The 23,085-nt window shown below is 55.2% G+C and overlaps 1 protein-coding gene and 1 non-coding gene across 3 annotated transcripts in view; both read right to left on the bottom strand.

Annotated features, from left to right (window-relative positions):
• Positions 1-3,897: 3,897 nt before the first annotated feature.
• The window catches only part of EMC1 (ER membrane protein complex subunit 1), a 24,626-nt gene continuing 5,438 nt past the window's right edge, over positions 3,898-23,085 (bottom strand). Inside the window, exons 4-23 of one of the 2 annotated variants that reach the window (XM_069579249.1) lie at positions 22,832-22,925; positions 21,635-21,763; positions 20,876-21,002; positions 19,998-20,147; positions 19,555-19,722; positions 19,008-19,079; positions 18,480-18,539; positions 17,728-17,850; positions 16,753-16,849; positions 16,299-16,421; positions 14,334-14,533; positions 14,054-14,203; positions 13,264-13,425; positions 12,602-12,721; positions 10,401-10,538; positions 9,002-9,175; positions 8,051-8,261; positions 6,736-6,820; positions 5,554-5,683; positions 3,898-5,265 (exon numbers count right to left, since the gene is read on the bottom strand). In XM_069579249.1, coding sequence (XP_069435350.1) covers positions 5,086-5,265; positions 5,554-5,683; positions 6,736-6,820; positions 8,051-8,261; positions 9,002-9,175; positions 10,401-10,538; positions 12,602-12,721; positions 13,264-13,425; positions 14,054-14,203; positions 14,334-14,533; positions 16,299-16,421; positions 16,753-16,849; positions 17,728-17,850; positions 18,480-18,539; positions 19,008-19,079; positions 19,555-19,722; positions 19,998-20,147; positions 20,876-21,002; positions 21,635-21,763; positions 22,832-22,925 — 2,693 coding nt within the window. In that variant the 3' untranslated portion in view covers positions 3,898-5,085. Of the gene's footprint in view, positions 5,266-5,553; positions 5,684-6,735; positions 6,821-8,050; positions 8,262-9,001; positions 9,176-10,400; positions 10,539-12,601; positions 12,722-13,263; positions 13,426-14,053; positions 14,204-14,333; positions 14,534-16,298; positions 16,422-16,752; positions 16,850-17,727; positions 17,851-18,479; positions 18,543-19,007; positions 19,080-19,554; positions 19,723-19,997; positions 20,148-20,875; positions 21,003-21,634; positions 21,764-22,831; positions 22,926-23,085 lie in introns of both variants that reach the window. The other variant, XM_069579248.1, reaches the window with a different exon arrangement.
• LOC138434902 (small nucleolar RNA SNORA43) lies at positions 20,402-20,538 on the bottom strand. The gene has a single exon (XR_011254960.1). It is a non-coding gene; the product is annotated as a small nucleolar RNA SNORA43 (small nucleolar RNA).

The raw sequence follows: 23,085 nt of genomic DNA, 5'->3' as shown, positions 1-23,085 counted from the left end.
TTTTCCAAATTTGCTTACATATTGAGTGCAGCATTTTCACAGCATCATCTTTCAGGATTTGAAACAGCTCAACTAGAATTCCATCACCTTCAATAGCTTTGTTTGTAATGATGCTTCCTAAGGCCCACTTAGGATTTCTTCTTCCAAGAAATCAAAGTTCTTTTACTTTATGTAAGAACACATAAATATAACATCAAAAAGATACCTTTCCTTTTTTCCTTTTGGCCATGCCCCATGGCACACAGGATCATAGTTCCCTGACCAGGATCGAACCTGCATCCCCTGCCGTGGGGTTGCAGCGTCTTCACCACTGGACCATCAGGGAAACCCCTCATTCCCCATATTGATTTTATGAGCATTTTTTAAAAAGTGGTAAAGTAGGTTTGTCAGAGCTCCAGGCACAACAGGAAAAGGTGGGTTAGGACTATCTCTTGGCACTTCAATCAATTTAAGAATTCCTTAATACAGGGAGCCCAGCCCGGTGCTCGGTGACGCCCTAGATGGTGGGATTACAGTAGGGGAGTGTGCCTCACGGGTAAGCCTACATGCAGCGGATCCATGCTGTTGCACGGCACAGACCCACATAACACTGTAAAGCAGTTATCCGCCAACTTAAAATAAATTTAAATGTATATATAAGAATTCCATACTAAGTCATCAAAGGCACTGTGGAAACTTAAGAAACAAGGGACAAATGTCCTAAGGCTTCTACGGAGAAGGTATAACCATTCGGGGAACTGTTTATTCAAGTGGCCGCGTCATGCTTAGGACCATGAGGAATTCAGAAACCAGTCTGACGATCCCTGGGAGGCAAAGAATGACTGAAATAATAAAATATGAGGATACATCATTCAGGAAATTGTGTGGTTGGTAGCCAGGAGACTTGGAGGTCCTGGGTAGCCAAAGTCAACAGGGAAGGCTTATGGAGTTTAGATTTCAGACAAACCAGATTCTGAGAGGGGAAGAAAGCATTCCAAATGAAAAACAGATTCATGACTTTAAAACGAAATTTTAAATGAACAGAAAGCTGTAAGTAATTTTGGGGATAATCCTGATAATTGTAGCTTATGCAACAGTGCTTAGTCATTCAGTCGTATCTGACTTTCTGCAACCCCATGGACGGTAGCTCTCCAGGCGCCTTTGTCCATAGGGATTCTCCAGACAAGAATACTGGAGTGGGTTGCCATGCCCTCCTCCAGGGATCCTCCAAACCCAGGGATCAACCCCAGGTCTCCCACACTGTAGGCAGATTCTTTACCATCTGAGCCCCCAGGGAAGCCCTATGTGAAAGTCGCTCAGTAGTGTCTGACTCTTTGTGACCCCATGGACTGCAGCCTGCCAGGCTCCTCTCAGCCCACCAGGCTCTTCTGTCCATGGGATTCTCCAGGCAAGAATACTGGAGTGGGTAGCCATGCCCTCCTCCCGCAGACCTTCCCAGCATAGGGATCAAAGCCAGGCCTCCCGCATTGCAGGTGAATTCTTCACCACCTGAGCCACCAGGGAAGCCCAAGAATACTGGAGTGGGTAGCCTATCCCTTCTCCAGGAGATCTTCCCGACCGAGGAATTGAACCAGGGTCTCCTGCATTGCAGGTGGACTCTTTACCAGCTGAGCTACCAGGGAAGCCCGATAATTGTAGCTTATGTAATAAGTTCTTACCAAAAAGAAGGCAAGTTATAGGGGACTTCCCTGGTGATCCAACGGCTAAGACTCTGTGCTCCCAATGCGAGGGGCCTGGCGTTTGATCCCTGGTCAGGGAGCTAGGTCCCACATGCTGCAGCTAAGAGAAAGGCGAGATGACTGGCGACTTACAGCTGTAGACTGTAGGCAAGATAAATATTGGAAGAAGGCTAGCAAAAATTACTTGGGTTTCAGAAATGTTTAACTCTGTAACTTGTTTTGGAGAACCACTCCTAATCGCAACTTAGCAGCTGAACACCAACATCTCCTAATTTATGACAATCAAACTGTGTTAACTGCACATTAGCCTGCTCACCAAATTTCTTTGCTACGGATGAGAGAAGAGGAGCAGCTATCACCACTCTTAAAGTGCTATTAAATTAAAAGGCTGTACAATTTTAAGAGGGTCAGTGGGGCATAATGTATGATGTCTTAAACCCCTCTGCCAAAGAAAACTACCAAAATTTTTAAAAGCTCTTACTGATCCTGAATGTTCTAACTACAATTCATGTTTCCCAATCACTGACTCCCACCAGTCAAAGACGAAGGAGAAATTAGAGCAAAACCCACAGACCATTCTACATGATTCCCAAGAGAGACTGAGAATCACTGAATACTCTTCAGCAGCAAAATTTTACACCAAAGCATCCTGTATGCTGGCCACACTAATAAAACTACTGAGGAACTCACTTCCTTAACTCAAACATTGCCAACACCTCTCTCCCAACAGGGCTCTCTGTACATCTCATTCTTCACAGTAAAGAAAAACTCCATCAGTCCCCACATCCACCGACAGGGAAAATTTTTAGGCCATCTTTAGTTTGCAGCAGAGAAGACAATCCAGCCAGTTAACAAGGCCACATCCACAAGACGCCCGTGTCCCACCCCTACCCTTTCCTGCCCTCATTTATTTTAAATTTTTATTTTTATTTTATTTTGCTTTACCTCCAGGAGACGGTGAAGGACAGGGAAGCTGGACGTGCTGCAGTCCATGGGATCCCAAAGAGTTGGACACAACTGAGTGCTGAACAGTGAAGGTGGGGAAAACAGATGGCTCTTGGGATACACGCAGAAAAAGAGGAAGACAAGGAAACAGGCCAGGCAGGAGATCCCCGGCGGGCCAGCGCCAGGACTTGCACTGCCGGCAGCACGGAAGACAGAGAGGAACAGAGAAGGAAAGGAAGGGAGAAAGACGGAAGGAGACACACCAGAGGATTCAGAGGAAGCAGTTTCAAAAGCCATAGGCAGAGGCTCAGTGTAGCTGGTCAGAAGCAAGTGCTGCCCTAAGACTGAGAAAGGCTGAAATCTAAGGAGACTGAGATTTGACCGTGCCATTAGCATCAGCTACTTTAAATGCTTTTCAGTAACATAGTTATGGTTAAGGCCGAAATATAAGGAATTTTACGGAAAGGCAGATAACTTCCCTTCCATCAGCTTCTTCTTGCAGACTCTGGCACACACGTGAAAACTAGAATCGAGCAGGTTGATTGGGCTACTGTGTGAGTAAGCAGAGCGGGCGTCAGGGCAACAGCTAAGGACGCAGCGTGTACACATTTACACAGGCCAGGCAGAATCCCACCCAGGCGCCCTCAAAACGAGGGCAGGTATCTTTTCTTAAACTGGTACTTATCCCCACCTCCCAAGTCACTTTAAACAAAATAAGCCGCCAGGCAGGATGAATAGATGCCTGTTTTTTTCCTGAAGATACTCAGATGTTCATTCATTCATTAAAATCAAACTTCCCAGGACTTCCCCAGTGACCCAGTGGTTAAGAGTCAGCTTGCAACGCAGGGGACACAGGTTCAATACCTGGCTAGGGAGCTAAGGTCCCATACACCAGGGGGCAACAAAACCTGTGAGCCACAACCACTGAGCCCCCAGGCCACAATCAAGAATCCGTGTGCCACAAGGAGAGGTCTCCCAGAGTCCAACAAGCATCCTGTGTGTTGCAACCAAGACCCAAGGCAGCCAGGTAAATAAATGCTAAAATAATAAAAATAAAGTAGAATTATTCTTTCTCTTCCTTCTCTCCCACCAGCATGTGACCACAGAAACAAAACATTTTGTTTTTTATATAACACAACGTTTACATGATTAAACTGGCCTGTTTCCCAATTAAAACACTATGCTTGCTGCATGCCGGCACAGCTCTCTGGCCCCTCTGAGGCAGCAGCGGCCTCAATGTGACGTTCCAAAGCCACCAAAAAGGACTTCAACATTGTCATTCGTCACTCACTTTATTCAGACACTTAAACATACCTCTCTCCCGACAGGGCTCTCTGTACATTCCATTCTTCACAGTAGAGAAACTCCATCATTCCCCAAATCCACCCACAGGGAAAATTTTCAGGTCATCTTCAGTTTGTAGCAGAAACAGCAGCCCAGCCAGAAAACAAGGCTACACCCACAAGACGCCGTGTCCCACCCTACCCTTCACTTCCCTCATTTAGAGCTAAGACTTAAAATGTGATTTTAAAAGAAGTATAGTAACCCACACATTAACACATAACCAAACATAAACAATGAGGATTCTTAAACAAGGACAACTGTTTCCAACTGGGTTATGACCAGGTCAGCCTGAAGGTGAAAGGAGAGGTTGAGAGAGACTGTGAAACAGGCAGATCTGCCTTCCGCCCTTGAAATCCCTTCAAGGCGCAGACAATTCAGTAGTACTGATAAGGCCTCAGCTCTGACACGTTAGGAGAGAAGCCTGGACGATGACTAACAAATGGAAACACTACTGCGCACGTGGTTTTCGATAAACTGAACCTGAGGCCGGCTGGCCCACTCACGAATGGGAGGATGAAACGAGAGGCTTACTTAGAGAAACTGTGACACAAATGCAGATTCCGCGACCCACAGTCACTTTGGAAAGAAGCCACGAGAGGCTGGATCGGTTCTCAAACCTCAGCTAAGGGTGGCTCTTCTTTCTCCCCAGTGTAAGACAGCAAACGCATCTATAGGGTAGAGTTATCGCAAGTGTTCCCTCTGACTTTGGAAGCAAGGAGAAGGCTTTCCAGATACACCTGGGAGACAGCAGGCAAACCGACATCAATTTAAGCAGGCCTCCCGAAAGAGAGAAGTCTGCTGGAGGTCTTATAAAACAGCGACGTTTGTGGACGGGCACAGAAGGGGATGACGACAGCCTTGGGACTCCAGGGGAAAGTCCGTCAGGAGGCTCTGTGGTCTCAGGGAATAGAGTCCAGCCTGCGTCCGCCTCTGGTGACTCCTCTGCAGACGTATCCCCAGAGCAGTCTCCACGAGAGTCCATCCTCCTCCCCACGGCGCTTAACTGAGACGAGTGCCTGACGCGTGTCCCCCCCAACCCAGCACACTGCCGCTGGAGCTTGGCGCCCGACCCTCGCTCCCCTCGGCTCTCTGCTCTCCGGCAGGGGGTCTCAGGCCTTTACCGCCAGGCACGGTTCAGGAGTTTGACCTGCGCCAGCCTCTTCGTGATCATGGTGGCGAAGACCAGGCCAAAGAGGACGCTGCTGATGAGCACGTAGTCATAGTCGTCCTTCAGGACGTCGAACTGCTTGGACGGGTAGACGCGGGTCTGGTAAATGTCCAGGCCGTAGGCCACGACCTAGGGGCAGGGGGGCGAGAGCTGGTAAATGTCCAGGCCGTAGGCCACGACCTGGGGGCAGGGGGGGCGAGAGCTGGTAAATGTCCAGGCCGTAGGCCACGACCTGGGGGGCAGAGGGGCGAGAGCCCCGTGAGAGAGGCGCCAGTGGCCCGCCACAGCCGCAGACTCTGGTCAGAAAGGAGACAGGCTCCTCGGCCATCCTCCCAAGAGGGGAGCAAAGAACGGGTGTCATGCAGGGCGGCTGTGGACGGTCGAGGGGGCACAGGGCGGGCTGGGGGCTCTCCTCACCAGACAAGTGGACTCCAGGCCCGACGGAGCTGTGTAGATGCCTCGCATTCGAGAAACTGTCTGGTTATAATTGATGAACCGCTCTGCGTGGATCTGTACGTCTGGAGAATACGGGATCAGATTCTCCTCTCTGCAAAAACATCAGCCAGGATTGCATTCAAAGCTGCTGTAAGGGGATCCCCTGGCTGCCCCGAGGCCTGGGCGGTTTCCAGGCCACGGATCAGCCTCCGATCTTCCTCTGAGGCCTATGTGCATCAGGGAGCTAAACACCAAGCAGCTAAGTGTTTGGAAGGGCTGCAAGAGAGGACGCTGTAGAGAGTAAGACCTGGATTCCTACCTTCTTCTGAGTCTAAAAAATCCCAGACAACCGGTGATTTCACACTAGAGGAAGCAAGGACCACTTTAAAACCAGGACACCGAGCCACTAGGCCAATCGCGGCTCTCCACTCCAGAGCGCCTCGGTGCTCAGCCTCCCTCTCTGTAGCCTCCCTCTCTCCGAACCATCCTCCTCCCCCGCCTACGTGAGAGGACGTACCCACTGCCTCCTCATCCTGCCCACAGTTCCTCACACCCGAGGGAAGAGACTCTGGGACAGAGATAAGAAAACACGCAGAGGTGACGGCCAGAAATTTAAAAATGGACACGCGCGGTAACGAGCTACCGTCTGCCCATGCGGCCTGGGTCCGGGCACCTCGCTCCCCTCGTTCCCCAGTGTGCCCACCACTGGCTGCTCCAGCCGCTGTGGCCTCCAGCCCTTCCTGTAACTCGCCAGACACGACCGCAGGGCATCTGCGACGGCGGTTTCCTCCGCCTGGAAGGTTCGCCCTCGGACATCCACAAGGCCAGCTTCTCACCTCCTTCAAGTCCTTACTCAAATATTCGCCTTTTCAGGGGGGCTTTCCCAGGCCACCCTCTCAAACCTCGCCCCATGTACCACCCCTTCCTAGCCCCCTGCCCCTTTTTGTAAGAGTTTTTTATCCTTAACGTTTACAAGCATCTAACCTAGCATTATTTCCCTTGCTTATCTTACTTATTGTCCGTCTCGCCTCCCCTACTAGAATGCAGGCTCCGTGAGGGCAGGCTTGTTCACAGCCGCACCCACAGCACAGCAGAGGGCCCAGCATGTGCCACGGGCAGAGCTCTTTAGCGCCACAGCCTTCAGTGCGCCCCACAAAGGCCTACCTGCTCTGCTCCGTTGGGATCTCGGGGCGGCGAGGATCCAGCAAGGCCTTAGGGAGGGAAAGGATCGCTCCAGAAGGCAGCCCAACTGCGCAAAGACAAGTCGACAGAGGTGAGTGTTCACGCGGGCCTGATCCCAGACTAGGGCTACTTACAAAAATGCCCTATCACAGAAATCAAAACAGAGTTTAGAGCCAAACATACAGTCACTGAGGTGCCCTTCAATGACCAAAAACAACAGTCTTAATACACATGGGTCTGTAGGAAGGTTCTCACTTTTGAAGACACTAGTTTTTTCACATATCATCCTGAGACATCAGAAAATAAAGTTCTAGAATCAAGAACTAGGGAATGACAAAAAAGAAAAGAATGGCAGGCCCTTGGATCTCTGTATCTCCCATCCTGTTCTCCAGGAGCACCTGCCCAGCTCAGCAGGGCTCCTCGCAGCCGCAAAACACCAGCATGCGCGCTGGGGAAGCAGGGAGGCTGGTGCAGGATGGGGAGGGGAGGGCGGGTGGGGATGGGGTCGAGGGGAACATGGGGGAGGGGACAGGATTCAGGGAGGCTGGTGCGGGATGGGGCGGGGGAGGGCAGGTGGGGATGGGGTCGAGGGGAACATGGGGGAGGGGACAGGATTCAGGGAGGCTGGTGCGGGATGGGGCGGGGGAGGGCGGGTGGGGATGGGGTTGAGGGGAACATGGGGGAGGGGACAGGATTCAGGGAGGCTGGTGCGGGATGGGGCGGGAGCATAGGGGATGGGGGGGAACGGGAGGAGGGGACACGAAGGGCCTGCCAACATGAGGTCCCACAAGATCGCCTGTTTTAGGAACAGTGGGAATTAAATGGGGGAAACAGCTAAGAGGGCTGTCTTCCTCACTTCTAAGGATAAAACAGTGATGCAGAGTGTCTGTCAAAGCTCAGAGCCCCAAACGTCTTTGGTAAAAACAACTGGATGGAGCAGCCTGTTATGCAGTCACTGAGTCCTGAATCTGAACTACACAAAGACGAGACCCTGCACCTCGCCAGTCCCTGCAGCCCATCTGCACAGGTTACCCGTTGAGGGACGGCATCAGGGCGCAACGTTCTGAGCGAGGGGCAAACAAAGCAGAGGCGTCATGAAAATGGTCCATCAGAAACAAGGGCTAGGGTGGGCTGTCAGCTCTCTCACAGACTGCAAAGCCGACTGGACTGGGGAGCGTCCTCTGCTGAAACAAAGCCCTCCTCGCTGAGCCCGGCTCTGCCCCCAGCGAGGCTGGAGGGCCCGGCTCACTCACCGGCTCCGCCCCCGACAAGGCTGCCATGGGCAAGGCTCACTCACCAAGCAGGTGGCGGCTGGTGATGCCCCGCTCTGTGATGGTGGCCTCCATGGCACTGATGGCAGAGGGGAAGATGTAGGACTGCTGCAGGACTTGGGGCAGCTGCGGGCGGTCCAGGGAGCTGAAGGCCGTGGCGTTGTACTGCTCCGTGCCCTCGTAGAGCTCCAGCGCCGTGAACTCGTTGCGCCGGGCCTTGGTGTTCCAGTACTGGTACTGCGGAGAGAGGAGGGGGCGCTGCTCAGGGCCAGACTGCTGGCTCGGCTGGGAAGGGGAATCAACGTACAGAGGCACGTCCGAGAAGGAAAAAGCCACCAGCATCCCAGCTTTCTTCCTGCTACTGAGCTGGGCTTCCCTTATGGCTCAGCTGGTAAAGAATCCTCCTGCAATGCGGGAGACCTGGGTTCAATGCTGAGGTTGGGAAGATCCCCTAGAGAAGTGAAAGGCTACCCATTCCAGTATTCTGGCCTGGAGAATCCCATGGACTGTCCATGGGGTTGCAAAGAGCCGGACAGGACTGAGTGGCTTTCCCTTTCACTGAATTCAGTAATATTCAGGGTAGCAGCATCTGGACTATCCAGGTGCACCCCCAGAAAAATGAATTCGCAAGAATCTTACAAGTCACAAGACTAACAGCTAACATCTGAGTGCTTTCCACATGCCCGGCGTTCTTCTAAACTTGGAGAGAGGAGGTGACTGCTGCTACCCGCTGATATGACACAGGGAGCTTAAGTAACTAGTTTGAGGTTATACAATCAGAAAATGAAAGAACTCGATCAAATCCAGGCATCCCAGCCCCCTACCCGACCCCCTCTGCTGCCAGCCAGGGGTTCTGAACTCTGTGAAAACACCAAGCAGCAACCAGTTTCCAGAACAAGAGGTCGGGAGAGGACTAGAGCTGCAGGAGGCCGGCCGAGCCCCGGAGGCCGCGCCGCCCAGGCCGCCCGCCCACCTACCGCAACCCAGTTCTCTGCGTGCACGATGTGGACGGGGCCCTTGGCCTTCCTCTGCACGGACGAGTGGATGATGCGCCCCGTGACGCCGTCCACGAGGAAGATGCCGATGAAGGCGCGCTCATGGTGAGCGTCCGTGCTCTCCGTCACCACGGCCAGCAGGTTGGGGTTCAGGCTCTGGGAAGAAGGAGAGGAAGGCACCCCACCATGAGCCCGGGGCAGGGAGGTGGGCACAGAGCCCTCCGGCTGGCAGAGAAAGCGGCTTTTCTGGGTGGAAGAACTTCCTATTCAGGGGTCATCATCACTGTGCTTTTTCAGTGTCCACTGGGGGCTGGGCTTGGCTCACTGAATCCCGTATCTTTGCAAATAGAAGTTACTATCTACACTTCACAGATGAAACGTCTTAAAGTAGTTAAGCAACTCGCTCAAGTCACAAGCAAGCAGTCACTCAAGACACAACCCAAGCTGGCCTACTTCCTGATGGAAGGACACTGGTCCAGCAACTTGACATCTCTCCACCAGGGCCCTGCGACTACCACAGCAACAGAGATGTCTCAGTCCTCGACTAACTCGACCGACTAGACCAGGTAACATGAGTGATCACTCCCTTCCTAAGACGCCTTCTCCCCCTGGCGTCCAGGACGCCCAGGCCCCAGTGGCCCTCTGCCTCAGCGGCTGCTCCTTCTCAGGACCCTCTGCAGGTCCGTCCTCCTTTCCCCAGTCTCTGGGTGTTTCTAGCTGCCCCCGTTCTCCTGGTGATCTCAGCCAATCTGATGACTTCCAGAACATCTACAGCGGCTGGCATCGCTCAAGTTTACATGTCCAAGCCAGGCCCCTCCCTGAACTCCAGACCCAACTAATAGACTGCCACGTCAGTATCACTGCTCAGATGTCTCATGGCAAACTCGACATGCCCCAGGCCAAGCTCCTGTTCTACGCCTGCCAAAACCTGCTCCCCTCTAGGCCTTGCTTCCTCCTCCAACTCCGTCTCTGCTCTGCCAGAGGCTGTAACTCATGTTCATCACCTTAAGGATTACGTGCCTTTACAGGATGGTTCTGCAGCTGACGAGTCACCTCTCCATCTCCCACTCAGGAGGATGTTGGATCACAGATGGAGTTTCTGATGGATCGACTAAGGTTTAACCCCAAGAAAGGTCTATCAGCACTACCACTAATCCTAACAGGTGACAGCTGCTGGGTAGTGGCCATGTGCCTGCCACTGGGTGCTGTCTTGTGTGATCACCACAACCCCAGGAGGAGGGCATATTTCACAGGCCCATTTCACAGACAATAAAGTAAGGCTCAAAGGGATTAAAAAACTGACAGAAGGCTCCCCTCTCCGCTGGTCGCAGAGCCGGACGCCAGCCCGGCCCCTCTGTGCGGCAGCAGGCGGCCGCCATACCTTGTAGAGCACGCTGCGGTCCCCCATCACACGGCCCTGTGAGTGGACGTGCTCGCTGCTGCGCTTGCCCTTCACCTGGACGATGCGCTGCACCTCCGGGGGGATGGTCAGCTCCCAGCTCAGCTCAGTGGTGAGGTCCTGGGGTGGGGCCGAAGAGAAGGAGCCAGCACTGGTCATCAGGAAGGTACCCTCAGGCCCGCAACAGGTGTGGTGAGACCTGTCCTGCAGCTCAGCAGGCACCTCTGTGCAGGGACGGGGACCAGAGGTCCCAGAGAAGCAGCAATAGCGATCTAGTCTGGGAAGAGGTTTTGGAACTCCTGGTTCAAGTAAGAAAACCAGTAAGGCCTGGTGGGCAATGGCTGCAAACAGCAGCCTCCTGGGCAGTTGGGGGCACCTGTTGCTCTGGACTGCCTGAGGGGACCTGAGACAGTCCTCTCCAGGGGATATGTGTCTGACCCCATACTGTCCCCAGTCCAGGCTCCAGACAGCACGGCACGGTGCTTTGGAAATCTCCAGGGCACAGCGGTCAGCCAAGTCGTGGAGTCCACCTACACCAACATGCAGAACAAGGGGCATGTGGCTGAGGCCCAACGCAGAGCCGGGCTCAAGTTCCCTGGCTGCCAGCAGGTCTGCGGCTCCAGGAAGTGCAGCTTTACTAAGTGCAATGCACATGAACCTGAAGACCTGGCAGCTGAAAAGCAGCTCCTACAGCCTGGCTGTGGGGTCAAACACAACCCTACTCTGTGGCCCTCTGGACGGACACGGGGCGAGCCCTGCAACAATGGGAACCTCAGAGCCACCCCTCCTCACTCACATCCACCAATAAATCCTACTTTCTGTCAAAAAAAAGGAAAGATACTAGAGCCAGTGTAAAAGAAGCAGAATAGTTAGTCGTATCCCACTGTTTATCTGAGTAAGACTAATTCAAAGAAAATTTACCACTTATTAGTAACATCTGAAGCCCCTGTACACTGAGCCAACAGTGAACTAGTAAGCTGGTTGCTGCTGCTGCTGAGTCGCCTCAGCCGTGTCCAACTCTGTGCGACCCCAGAGACAGCAGCCCACCAGGCTCCCCCGTCCCTGGGATTCTCCAGGCAAGAACACTGGAGTGGGTTGCCACTGCCTTCTCTAATGCATGAAAGTGAAAAGTAAAAGTGAAGTCGCTCAGTCGTGTCCGACTCTTAGCGACCCCACGGACTACAGCCCACCAGGCTCCTCTGTCCATGGGATTTGCCAGGCAAGAGTACTGGAGTGGATTGCCATTTCCTTCTCCAGGGGATTTTCCCGACCCAGGAATTGAACCCGGGTCTCCCGCATTGCAGGCAGACGCTTTACCGTCTGAGCCACCAGGGAAGCCCATGATGCTAAAGGTTAACTGTTACGAAATGTCAGGAAAGAGCACTGCATTTTTTAAACAACAGCAGGTGAAACCATATGTCATGGACTGTGTGCCAGGCCCTGCTTTACGTGACTTACACATGTTGACTCTCCAGCTCATCATGAAAACGCTCTGACATACTATTATCACCGTTTTGTCTTACAAACAAGAAACAGAAGACCAGACGGAAGCCATCTGCCCGAGGATACAAGTGCACAGGGGCACAGCCAGGCTTCCTGCACGAGCAGCCGGGCCCGAGGCCTGAGCCCCTCCGAAAGGCTTACAGACGGGGCGGCAGGACCCACTGAGGAGGACATGTCTCAGATCAGCCCTCGACACAGCCCTGCTCTCGGGGCCAAGGCCAGCCCCTGTGAAGCTCAGAGCAGGACTTCAGAGTCAGCGTGAATCAGTATTTCCAAGGGCTGGACTCAAGTATGTCAGGATAGGAGCAAATCGATCCTAATTCTAGCGATAAAATTCAAAACTCACATTCGATTAAGAGTGGATCAATAACACCACCTTCGTACAGAAAGCGCTACTGTTCAATCACCCTTCCCGCCTCCCACCCTCAGGATGGCAGAAACACTCCTCCTGCCACAGGAGAGGGACGTGGAGTGCAAGCTCCACAGAGGCCGGGGCCCCGTCTGTCGCGCCCAGCTCTGTCCACGGCAGCAGCGACCGGGCCTGCTTCACAAACGCGAGCATGATGGCCTCAGACACCAGGCTGACGCCGACCTGCATTTACAACACCAGGGCCAGCGTGATCCACACCTGCTACCCACACCCCTCCCACCACGGGTCCTGCCAGGACGCCCTTGCCCACCTTCCGGAGTCGATATCCACACAGCCGCCCCTGATCCGCGTCCACCAAGTAGAAGAAGATGGAAGGGGCGAGCTCATGGAGCTGCCGCAAGACATTCCGAGTGGCTGGGAAAGGTGTGACCTGGAAAACCCCAGAGAAGAGTTACGGGGGGGACTTGGTGGTCCAGTGGCTAAGACTCCACGTTCCCAGTACAGGGGGCCCTGGACTGATCCCTGATCAAGGAACTAGATCCCACATGCCGCAACTGAAGATCCTGCGTGCTGAAACCAAGATCGAAAATCCTGCAAGCCAAAACTAAGACTCAGCCAAATAAAATAATAAATGTTTTTGTTTTTGTTTTAAAAAAAGAGAGTTGAAGGAGAAGGAATCCCTAAGCATGGATTTCTCCAGACTCTTCACTGTTTCCCGTCAAAGAGGGCCTTAAGAATGAAACAACAAATCTTAAAGAGTTAAAGTCCGCTACATTCACTCAGGGCTTAAACTGAATTCTCGTAAGAGACCCAGTTTTCACAAGTGCAGAGAGCCACCAGGCTGCTCGGAGAAGCCCTCCGAGGCCTGGCTGCGGAGACTGCCCACCTGGGCCCCGAGCTGCTGCGTGAGCGCCCTGCCCCCACCCAGCGACGGCGGCACGAGGGGGTCCTGCAGCCTCTGCAGACGCGTACCTTGTACTCATCGTCTATCAGCAACAGCACCTTGGCATAGTCCTGATCCATGATAGGCAGGAGCAGAGACTGCAGGACGGGGCGCTTCAGCACGGGGGGGGCCACCTGGCTCCACTTCCCAAAAATGGGGTTGAAGACATAGAGCGAACTCATTCCCGTCTCCTGAAATGGGCAAGCAACGGTCAGCCTCCACCAACAGGAAAAGACCACAAAACCTAAGGAATTGGGGACCTGAGCTCAGCCGCGGCGGATCCCCTCGTCTTTCCCCGCCTGGTGGAGAACAAAGCTTTGGCTGAAGGTGAAAGCATCTGACCGCTGCTGTGTCAAAAGGGTCAAAGTTTAACTGCCTCTAGCTCCAAATCTAAGAATGGGTCACGCTGAGGAACAAACGAAATGTCTACCAGGCCCCCTTTCCAATGATGGCAGAATATATCTGCCAAAAGCCATCTGCTCCCTGGGAGGCAGAGGCATGAACAGCTGGTGTCCTGCCCTCCATCCCTGGGAGAAGAGCAAGCTGCCCTCTAGGTACCGACACCCACCTGTGTCTGGGAGAAACAGGGCTGGCTTACTAGCGACCTGGTGACATCCCACCTCCTCTACAGTCACTTCCTCCTTGGCCACCACCGCCCCTGGTGGGGGAAGAGGGGCTCTCAGGCAAAAAACTGCAAGAAAACAGAGCTCTAAGCCCTGACTCCCTATCTGTAACTCTCAGAGAATCCCAAAGGCCCAACTAAAGTTACAAAACACAAAACCGCACCCACACGGGCTCAGAGGCGCGGTGGAGGCTCACCTTGTCCTTCAGCAGGAGGGTGCACTGGGGCGGGTGGGGGAAGTGGGCAGTCGTCCTCTGGACCATCAGCTTAAAGGAGGAGTCTGGCTTGACGTTGGGGAGATACTGTTTCCACAGGATGGTGCCAGAGCTGCTCTCGATGCCAAAAAGCTGCAAGATAAACACCGGGCTCACTACCAGAAAGGCTGACCCAGAACTACTTCTGCCCCTGAAAACCAGAACCGGCTCCAGCTCCCGCCCCGGGCTTCCTGTCCCCCTCCGGGGCCTCTGAAGGGCTCACCTTGCCTGAGGCCGTCACCATCACCATCATCTTCTGGAGGTTGAATTCATCCCTGGCCAGAGTGTCAATGTTGATCTCATTCTTGATCTGGCTCCGGGGCTTCCGCGCATCGTAAAACACTTTCCAGAGGTGGGAGGTCCAGGCCTGCAGCAGGATGAGCTGGGAGGACAGGCGCTTCAGGAACATGCCCAGCAGGCCGTCTGGTGTCAAGGAAAAGGGACTGCGGCTGAGGCTCTCTCCTCGGCGGAGTGGGGCTTTCCAGCGAGGGGGTACCTGCTCCCCTTAAGGGGGCTCTCTCCCTCTCCTCCGCAGCACTTGCATCATCCACACCCCAGGCCACGAGCCCAAGGAGCAGTCCTATGTCCGATGCCAACAGTCCCACACTCAGGCACAGCCGTGCGGGAACTTCTAAGGCCTACTCAAGGGGCTCTCAGCACGCCGCCTGCCTGCACTCTCGGGACAGGACACTAAGAGGGCAGGGGGCAGCCATGCAGGGTGCAGCCGTGCCACAAACGTCTCCGTCACAAGCCCACACCCAGAACGGCCAGCAGAAGGCTTCAGGCACCGTGACAAAGCCAGACAAGGGCAGCTGCGGGCGTGCCGGGGCGCACGTGCTGCCTGTCACCAACAGGCGCTCCCGCTTCTCGCGGCTTCAGGCCTGCGTGGTCAGGTGCTCAACCTGCTCCCAACAGACCTCCCTGCAGCCCGCTCCCAGGGCTCCCTTTCTCTCCGCCCCTTCCTCCATCCAAGAGACCACCACCCTCAAATCTCCTCTAGAGACAAGACCGGTCACCGCAGCAAGGCAGCACGGTAAGAAGCAAGGCCTCCGAGTCTGCAGGCCGGGATTCACATCCCAGCAGCACTGCTTACAGGCTGGGTGACCTTGGAGACGGAAACGGCAACCCACTCCAGTACTCTTGCCTGGGAAACCCCATGGACAGAGGAGCCTGGCGGGCTGCAGTCCACGGGATCGCACAGAGTCGGCCATGACTAAGGGATCAGACAACAACCTTGAAAAACGTACTTCACCTTGCAGCCTCCAGCTCCCCATCTGTAAAATGGCACAGCACCCCCTGGGCTGCTGCCGAGACCGAATCTCGTGAGGGACCCCCGGGATCTCCCCGGGGCGGGGTGCAGAGTGCTCACGGGAAAGAGCAGGGCCTTTTCTAGGCCAGCGTCCGTCAACCCCGGCTCAAGGGAGAGAAGCGACGGGCACACAGGGCAAGTTACAGGCAAACAGTCCACGCACACATGGTATACACCTCACTGAGGCAAGTCCAGGAAGACAAACGATGGTGAAAGCCAGCTGTGTGGGCAGGCAACAAGCAAGAAGGCAGCGGGAAGCGGGTTTTACCTTGGATGGCTGGGTCCAGGCAGCGGAAATAAACGGTAAAGGCACATTAATCCTTGGCTTGAGAGCACCTGCGGCGCCTAGCGGGTGGCTGGCCCCGGGCAGGCTCCCAGCAAACACCACTGGGCTGGCCGGGCGAATGGACGGAGGGAGGCAGGGGGAAGGACAGAACCGGGGACAGTGAACCAAGCTCACCCTGGGGCTGGGACCGCGGCCGGGTTTGGAGGGCACTGGCCTCTCCCCACAGAACCTGGCCGACCTAGTCACGTCTCTCTGGAAAGATGGGACTCCTGCTTTGGGGACAACAGGCGTACAGTGCCTGACAAGGTGCTTGACAGATTTCAGGTCCTCAAACAACAGCAGCTATGCCGATGCTACATTAAGACTCTTTTTCATCAGGGTCTTTCCCTAGAAAGACTCATACGTCCTTCTCTCGGAGAGGAGAGGGCCCATAAGCCCAAGGCCACAAACGCACCGGAGACGGGGCGCAGAGCGAGCTCAGAGCAGGCAGCAGAGCGGCCGCGCCGGAAGCCCGGGGTGTGGGCCGCAGCATGGCCGGCGGCCCCAGAGCCCCCCCTCACCGGCAGCTCTGCCTCCCGGGCCCCCGTTCCTACCTGCCTTCTTGCCAAACTCCCCTTCCAGCTCCGCCTGCGCCCCGGTCAGCGGCAGGTCCACCATCTCCAGGCACACCACCTCGGCCAGGGACTCCTCGCGGCTCCACAGCACCACCCTCCCTGCTGCAGGAGTCCAGGGCACCAGAGTCAGGCCCGCCTCCGCCGCCCCCTGGAGGGACCCTTCTCAGAGGCTGGGGGCCACCCCCACTCTTGGGCCAGAAAGAGAAATGGTGGGGCTGGCGGCTGGGCTCAGGAGGTCACGGGAGGAGAGTTCTGTCTCCCGCCCAGGAGTGCTAAGGACGTGTTCAAAGGCAGGTCACCTAGGGCTCTGGGAAAAATAGGCAGGATACACTGCACTTCAATCTTCCCAGAAGCCTAGCCACGGCCCCGATAAAGGGTCTGACTGCAGCCCACGGGCAGGCCCACAAACAGCAGCTGAGTGAGGCCCACTCACCCAGCTGCTGCAGGAAGAGCAGCAAGTGATCCTCTGTCTGGACCAAGGCCCGGTAGCCCACGGAGTCGTCCTTCTTCAAGAAGACCTGGATGTACAGCTGTAAACCAAGCAGTCAAGACCCCCGCAGTCAGCGGGGATCCAGACACCTCTCAGAGCCCAGACCCCGAGATTCAAGGCATGAGGAGTGGTCAGAGGCCAGGGCACGGCATCCTCGCATGTCCAAACCACACAGCATTTCCTGGACTCCACTTACAGACACCGTGCATCCTTAGGAGCCGACAGAGCAACAGCGCAGGCGGCCAGCTCGAGTCCTCTCTACGGAGGAACCTGAGACCTTCTCGGCTACCCGGTCATTCTTTATGCACCGATCACACCCACAAAGCGAGCAAAAGGCCCGCAGCAGGCTTTCCATCTTAGAGACTAAGCAGCGACCGCCCAGGGAGGCTGAGGAACACCACTGGACGTGCACAGAGGCAAGGCTGGGCAGCGACACCATCTTGAGTCTCACCAGGCACGGCTTCCTTGTTTATAAGGCTAGGGCAGTGGTAATCAAAAGACTACCGGGGGATGTGTTTTTTTAAATATTTATTTACCTGCACCCCATCTTAGCTGTGGGACTTGGGACCTTTGTTGCCACATGCGGGATCTTTAGTTCTGGCATGTGGGATCTAGTTCCCTGACCAGGGATCGAACCCAGGTCCCCTGCTTTGGGAGCGCAGAGTCTTAACCGCTGGGCGAGCAGGGTAGTCCCTTATTGGGAGGATGAGTCAGTCAACAAGTAAGTAAACAGCTTAGCGTGGAGCCTGGCACACTGACAACTCGGCTTAAGTGGCACCCCTTTTACTGGTATTCACAGGCGTTTCTGACCAGCCAGCGGCTCAGGTAGAACTACAGCCCACGGCTGGGACCCTTGGCGCAGAGCTGAGCCTGAGGAAAGAGGGCCCCAGGCCGAGAAGCCTGCAGGCCCCGACTCACCCGCTCGGGCCGAGTGCCGTTCTGTTCCAGGCTGAAGGTGATTGCGGTGTCGAGCAGCCGCCGGCCTGTCTCCACCAAGTAGAGGTTAATGGTGTAGGTCTGGTTGAAGCACGCCAGCGAGTCCTAGGGCACAGACTGCATGGGTCAACTACAGTTCTCCAAAGCAAAGTCCCCCAAAGGAAGTCCAAGAATCTGGGTGGGGCTGGGGGAAGGGGGGCAACATCCTGGAGAAGGACCCGGGCCAAAGAGCAAAGCTAAATCCTAAGGCAGAAATAAGGTGCGCAAGTGAGTAAGCAAAATTACAACCACTATACATGCTTACTCCAGAAGAAGCAAGGAGAGTGGAGAGAGACTTCCCCGAGAGCGATTAGCAAGACCGCAGGCAGGGAAAGCACACCCGCCTTGGGAAAAGCTGAGGAAACGGAAGCCACGACGGAGACGTGTGCCTCCGGCCAGCGCCCCACACTATGCTTCAGGTCCCCTCAACTCCGCCAGCGGGGGCCCCACAGACATGAGGAGACTGAGGCCCAGAGGAGAGTGTGCCTAAGAACAGACTCCAGGCATTCTACTTCCTAATCTCCCAAATGAAAAAGATCAAGAGAAACACGGTTTAATTTACAAAACTTAGACAACTCTGTCTGAGACTGGGACCTCGAGGAGACCCACTCCCAGCCTTGACCGTTCCTCCAGCTTCGCTGGGGGCCCACCCCGCCCGCATACAGGTCTGGCGCACTGCCCAGGGCCACACCTACCTGGGAACCAGACTTCTCTGAAAAGCTCCCAGGTGACCCATCTTCAGAAACGCTAGGCTTCTGCTATGGAAACGAGAAGGACAGAAGGAGAAAATACAGCCAAAGGGTCACCTTCCAGCCATGAGAATGACGCTTCCACCTCCAGATCTCAGCCCCTGGGAGAGGGCAGATCCCATCCCCCATCTCCACCCACACACCCCACGCAACCCGGAACAGTCCCAGATGACTGTGAGGGCGTCCCATTCCTGGGCACAAAGGAGGTACGCACAGAGTTCTACAGATGAAGTGAGAACTTACCTCTTAACAGCCTCCTGCTCCCCCTGCCCCGCCCCGGTTCAAAGTGACCAGGTGAACATGCCCACACTTTTGGTTCTCAGGGCTTCCAGCAAAGATAAGGAAACCCTGGGGCCTCCCTGGCATTCCAAGAGTCAAGATTCAGTGCTTCCGCGGCAGGGGGCATAAGTTCGATCCCTAGCCAGGGAACTGAGATCCCACATGTGGCCAAGCACTGTTATTCCCAACACTCACCGCCTCGTTCCGACAGGTCATGACTGCAGCCACTGTCTTCTCTCCGGTGGTGGCGAAGCTCACCAGGGCAGCCTAGGGTAGAGTCAGGCGTCAGTTCCTGAATAGGGCCTGTCCTGGCCAGCAGCCCTAGGGCCGCCTCCACCGGAAGAACCCTTGGCCTTGGAGTTAAACGTGCTCCCAAGTTTGGAGCACGATGGCCGGAGCACGGAGAGCAGAGGCCCCACCGCACCCACAGCTGAGCCAGGCCCTGCCTGACCTCCAATACAGGCACGCTCAGTGCTGCTCTTCGCATCTACAGGGAAGTTCTATAACGTGCCCTCTCTCCCGCGGGTTCAGGAAGTACCACTTTTATTCTAAAAATCCTCTGTAACTCTCAAAAGAACAAAGTATTCCACTCCTACTCTAAGGCTAACCCCTCTCAAAACACTCATGGAAAGACGTCTTCTGTCTTGAGTAAGTATCTCCAGATTCAAAGGCTGGGATTTCCAGCATCCACGCCTCGGCTAGGTCCTCCTGAATCCTAGCGCACCACACTGCCTGCAGTTACCTGTGGGAAGTTTTTGAGCAGACTCAGGACACCGTGGCGGTAGTGCAGCAGTGCATAATGGCTTGGGGACAACTGCAGGAAGAACTGTGCCCGAGAAGGATCCACCGGGCTGGGCTGTGTGGGCAGGACCCGGGGTTGGAATCCACTTGCAAATTCTAGGTCAAGAGACTGGGAGACAAGACGGAAGAGGCTGAGGGCCAGGAGAGGATGGGGGATGGACCATCCCAGGCTGGCAGCCTCTGTCCCACTTTGCCAGTGAAAGTAACAAGGCCTCGGCACAGGGCTCGGGAAGCTCCCGTTCCGGCTCTCCAAGGAGGAGCGGCCTGTCTGCCCTCATTCCAGTTCCGCCAGAGGCCGGAGCTCAAAGGGGCTGCCTGGGAGAAAGGCTTTTCCCAGCGGTCGAGACAGCACCTTGGGTCAGGCAAGCAGCTCTAGCCTCTCACCTGCAGCGGGGTCTGCCTCAGCTCCCACTCCGTCTCCAGGGCCAAGGTCTGGAGGGATCGTGAGCTCGGGTCGGGGCACACCAGGACAGCCTCATCCACCACACCGCAGGCCCCAGAGAGACTGCGCAGCCAGGGGGTCGACACTCTGACCTACTCAAAAGACGAGAGAACGGGAGGCTCCTGGGGACCCTCACATTTCCCTCTCAGCCCACCAGCCCGTCACCACCAGACCCCAGGGGAGGATCTCGGCTCAGAGGTTCTTCTTGGTGGACTGAGAAGGAGTCCTTCCCATCCCTCCCCACCTCCGAGAGCTCCAGAGCTGGAGAAGATCCGGGTCTGCCTTCTGGTAGTTTGAAAACTAACCCAGGCCCTTTTCAATCCTGGGCACTTTTTTCTTGTCTTGGTGAAGTCCGCCTGCAGTTCACTCTTAGCGCCTAATGTTCTGAGCACTGAGCATAGAAATCGCCACTTTCTCTCTGCCCCTGTGTCACGGGTGCAACAGGGCAGCCGCAGCCACGGTGCCGGCAAGGCTGGGAGCTGCAGGGCAGCAATCCTTGGCCCTTCCGATCAGCACTCCTCTACTGTATTCGTCATAGCGGTTTCGTATCACCACCTTCGGTGTTACCTTGTGAGATCATACAGGCAACGAACACATCTACGCAACTGTTTTTTTTTTGCCACCCCAAGAGAGCGCCACGTGCAAACGTGCAGGCTCTAAATAAACACCTGATGAGCAGAAGGCAGCCCTCAAGTGCCCGGAAGCAGGGACCACGAGTGGCTTTGGCATTCACCCGGCCGAGTCCCCTGGTCCCCGGTGCAAAGGAGGGCTGTACCCGCTCCCCTCCGCAATTCACGAGGCCCCTCCAGCCAGACCGCACCTGCTGAACGATCTCTCCATCGTCCACGTTAAGCTTGACAACATTCACATGGCTGAAGGGGACGACTCCGAGGGCCCACACGGCCCCCGAGCCGTAGGAGTACACCATCTGGTAGTGGATGCTGTCACTGAGAAAGGGAAGGAAGAGCAGGGAGCCACAGCTTTAACTGCAGAACAGGACCACCCTCGGGGGTCCAAAACCCGGCTGCCAGGAACTTAGCCAGAGACCACAAGCTAGCAGCCTCAGGTAAGTTTTGTTTGGCTTAGTTTTCTTTTTTAAAATTTGAATTTGTTGTCAACGTTTAGAACTGAGATTCAGCATGTAACAATAAGATTTCCAGCTTTTCTTGAAAAAGTTAAGACGTGATAATGCTAGGCCTAACTACACAGGGCACGGTCAGCTGAGTAAGGCTGCCCCCTTGAGGTGGGCCAGGCACACTGCGGCTCCCAACATTCCCCCACGGGGGCCTGCTCTGCACACTTATGCTACGCACTTGGCCCCATAGGAATCTGAGCGTTGGGTCCCTGACAAACTGGGTGAGCCACTCCCCTCGCTCGACTGGCTCTCAGGCCCAGGCGGAGAGTCTTCTCCTCACTGCAAAGGAAACTCCAGAGGCAGCCACAGCCTTGGAGTGCAGGCCTAGAGGCTAGTGAGCCCCAGACCCTATACAGGATTCAAATGCTTCGACTCTCTGAGAGAAGGACGGGCTGGTACAGAGAAGGAGGCGGTGGCCACCGCCCGGGGGGAAGGCAGCCTTACCTCTCTGGGAGGTGTTCCACCCACTTCGGGTGCCCACTGGAGAGGTGATGGAGGGCAAGAGTGGTCTTCTTCAGGACTGCAATGTGCCTCACAGCCTCCTGCAGGCCAACCAGCCCAAGGGCCTGGAAACTAAGCGCAGGAACGGGGTGAGCGTCGCCCAGAGCCTCCTGAGCCTCAGGCCGGACAATCCAGGACACAGCCGTCACAGCTCAGGAGGCGACAGAACAGGCTGTGGGGCCAGCTGCGTCCGCACCCTGAGCTTGGCTCTGCTTTCCAATGGCTGGACTTTCAGCCACTCGACTGTACTGGTTCCTGAAACTCGCTGACTCTTCTAAGGGCTGCTCCTTTCCTTCCCTGGGACTTCACAGTAACCAGGCCAACCCTCTACCACAGCAGCCATCAGACAGTCGGCATTAGCAGGCTGCAGGTCTGCCTCCCCCAAACGACAACGAGTTTCTTGATGATGGAAGCTGTTTCACATTCACAAGTGGGTTCCCACTGCCTGGGGGCATCCCCAAGCCCTTACCTAATAAATTACTATCAGAAGACGAATAACCTAACGCAAGCAACCCCATCATTTAAACAACTTTAGCAAGATGCAGCTGAAACAGTAGCGCAAATTGTTGTTAAACATAAAATGAAAACACAAGAAGTTGTATTCTCCATCCTCATACCTAGAATCTTCTTTCCCTAGTAGATCAGTTGGTAAAGAACCTGCCTGCAATGCAGGAGACCCGGGTTCAATGGGTCGGGAAGATCCCCTGGAGGAGAAAATAGCAACCCATTCCAGTATTCTGGCCTGGAGAATTCCATGGTCAGAGGAGCCTGGAGGGCTACAGTCCATGGGATCACAAAGAGTAGGACACGACTAACTTCCACTTTCACTTTCTCATACCTAGACCGTTGCAAAGCTCTCATGCTATGGTAAGATTAGGAAAAGCAATCGATACCAGAAACGAGCACTGCACCTAGCAGGGAACGCTGCCTCTAGCACGTGTTCAGTACATGGTGGCCGAGTGAGCACGCGCCCCACAGCCTCAAGACATCGGGAGTGGGTATTCGGTGCTCTCTGGCTCTTCCGTGGCTTTCCCCCTGGGAAGAAAAGCCAAAAGGCCCAGAGTCGCTGTCTACATAGAATCTGTGTTCCAGCGAAGCCTTTAACCAAACCAAGGTGAAACTCAGCTTCCTTCCCTCTACCTGCCACTGTCCAGGGTCACCTCCCAGTTCAGGCCCCCAATGTTCGTCTCCCAGGAGCGCATGATCCGGCCTCCATTGGACACAGTGATTGCATCTGGAAGAGAAAAGACCGCGTGAGACCATCCCCCACACCGCTGCGCTGTCTGCAGCCTCCCAGGGCCTCGCTCCCCATGTACAAGTGCAGATAGAAACTGCACCTGTCCTTTCCTGCTGGGAACACCCCTACTCCCTTCCCTCCCAGACCCTGAGCAAAG

This window comes from Ovis canadensis, chromosome 2, assembly GCF_042477335.2.
Source record: "Ovis canadensis isolate MfBH-ARS-UI-01 breed Bighorn chromosome 2, ARS-UI_OviCan_v2, whole genome shotgun sequence".
NCBI lineage: Eukaryota > Metazoa > Chordata > Mammalia > Artiodactyla > Bovidae > Ovis > Ovis canadensis.
This window is presented reverse-complemented; position numbering and strand designations above follow the sequence as displayed.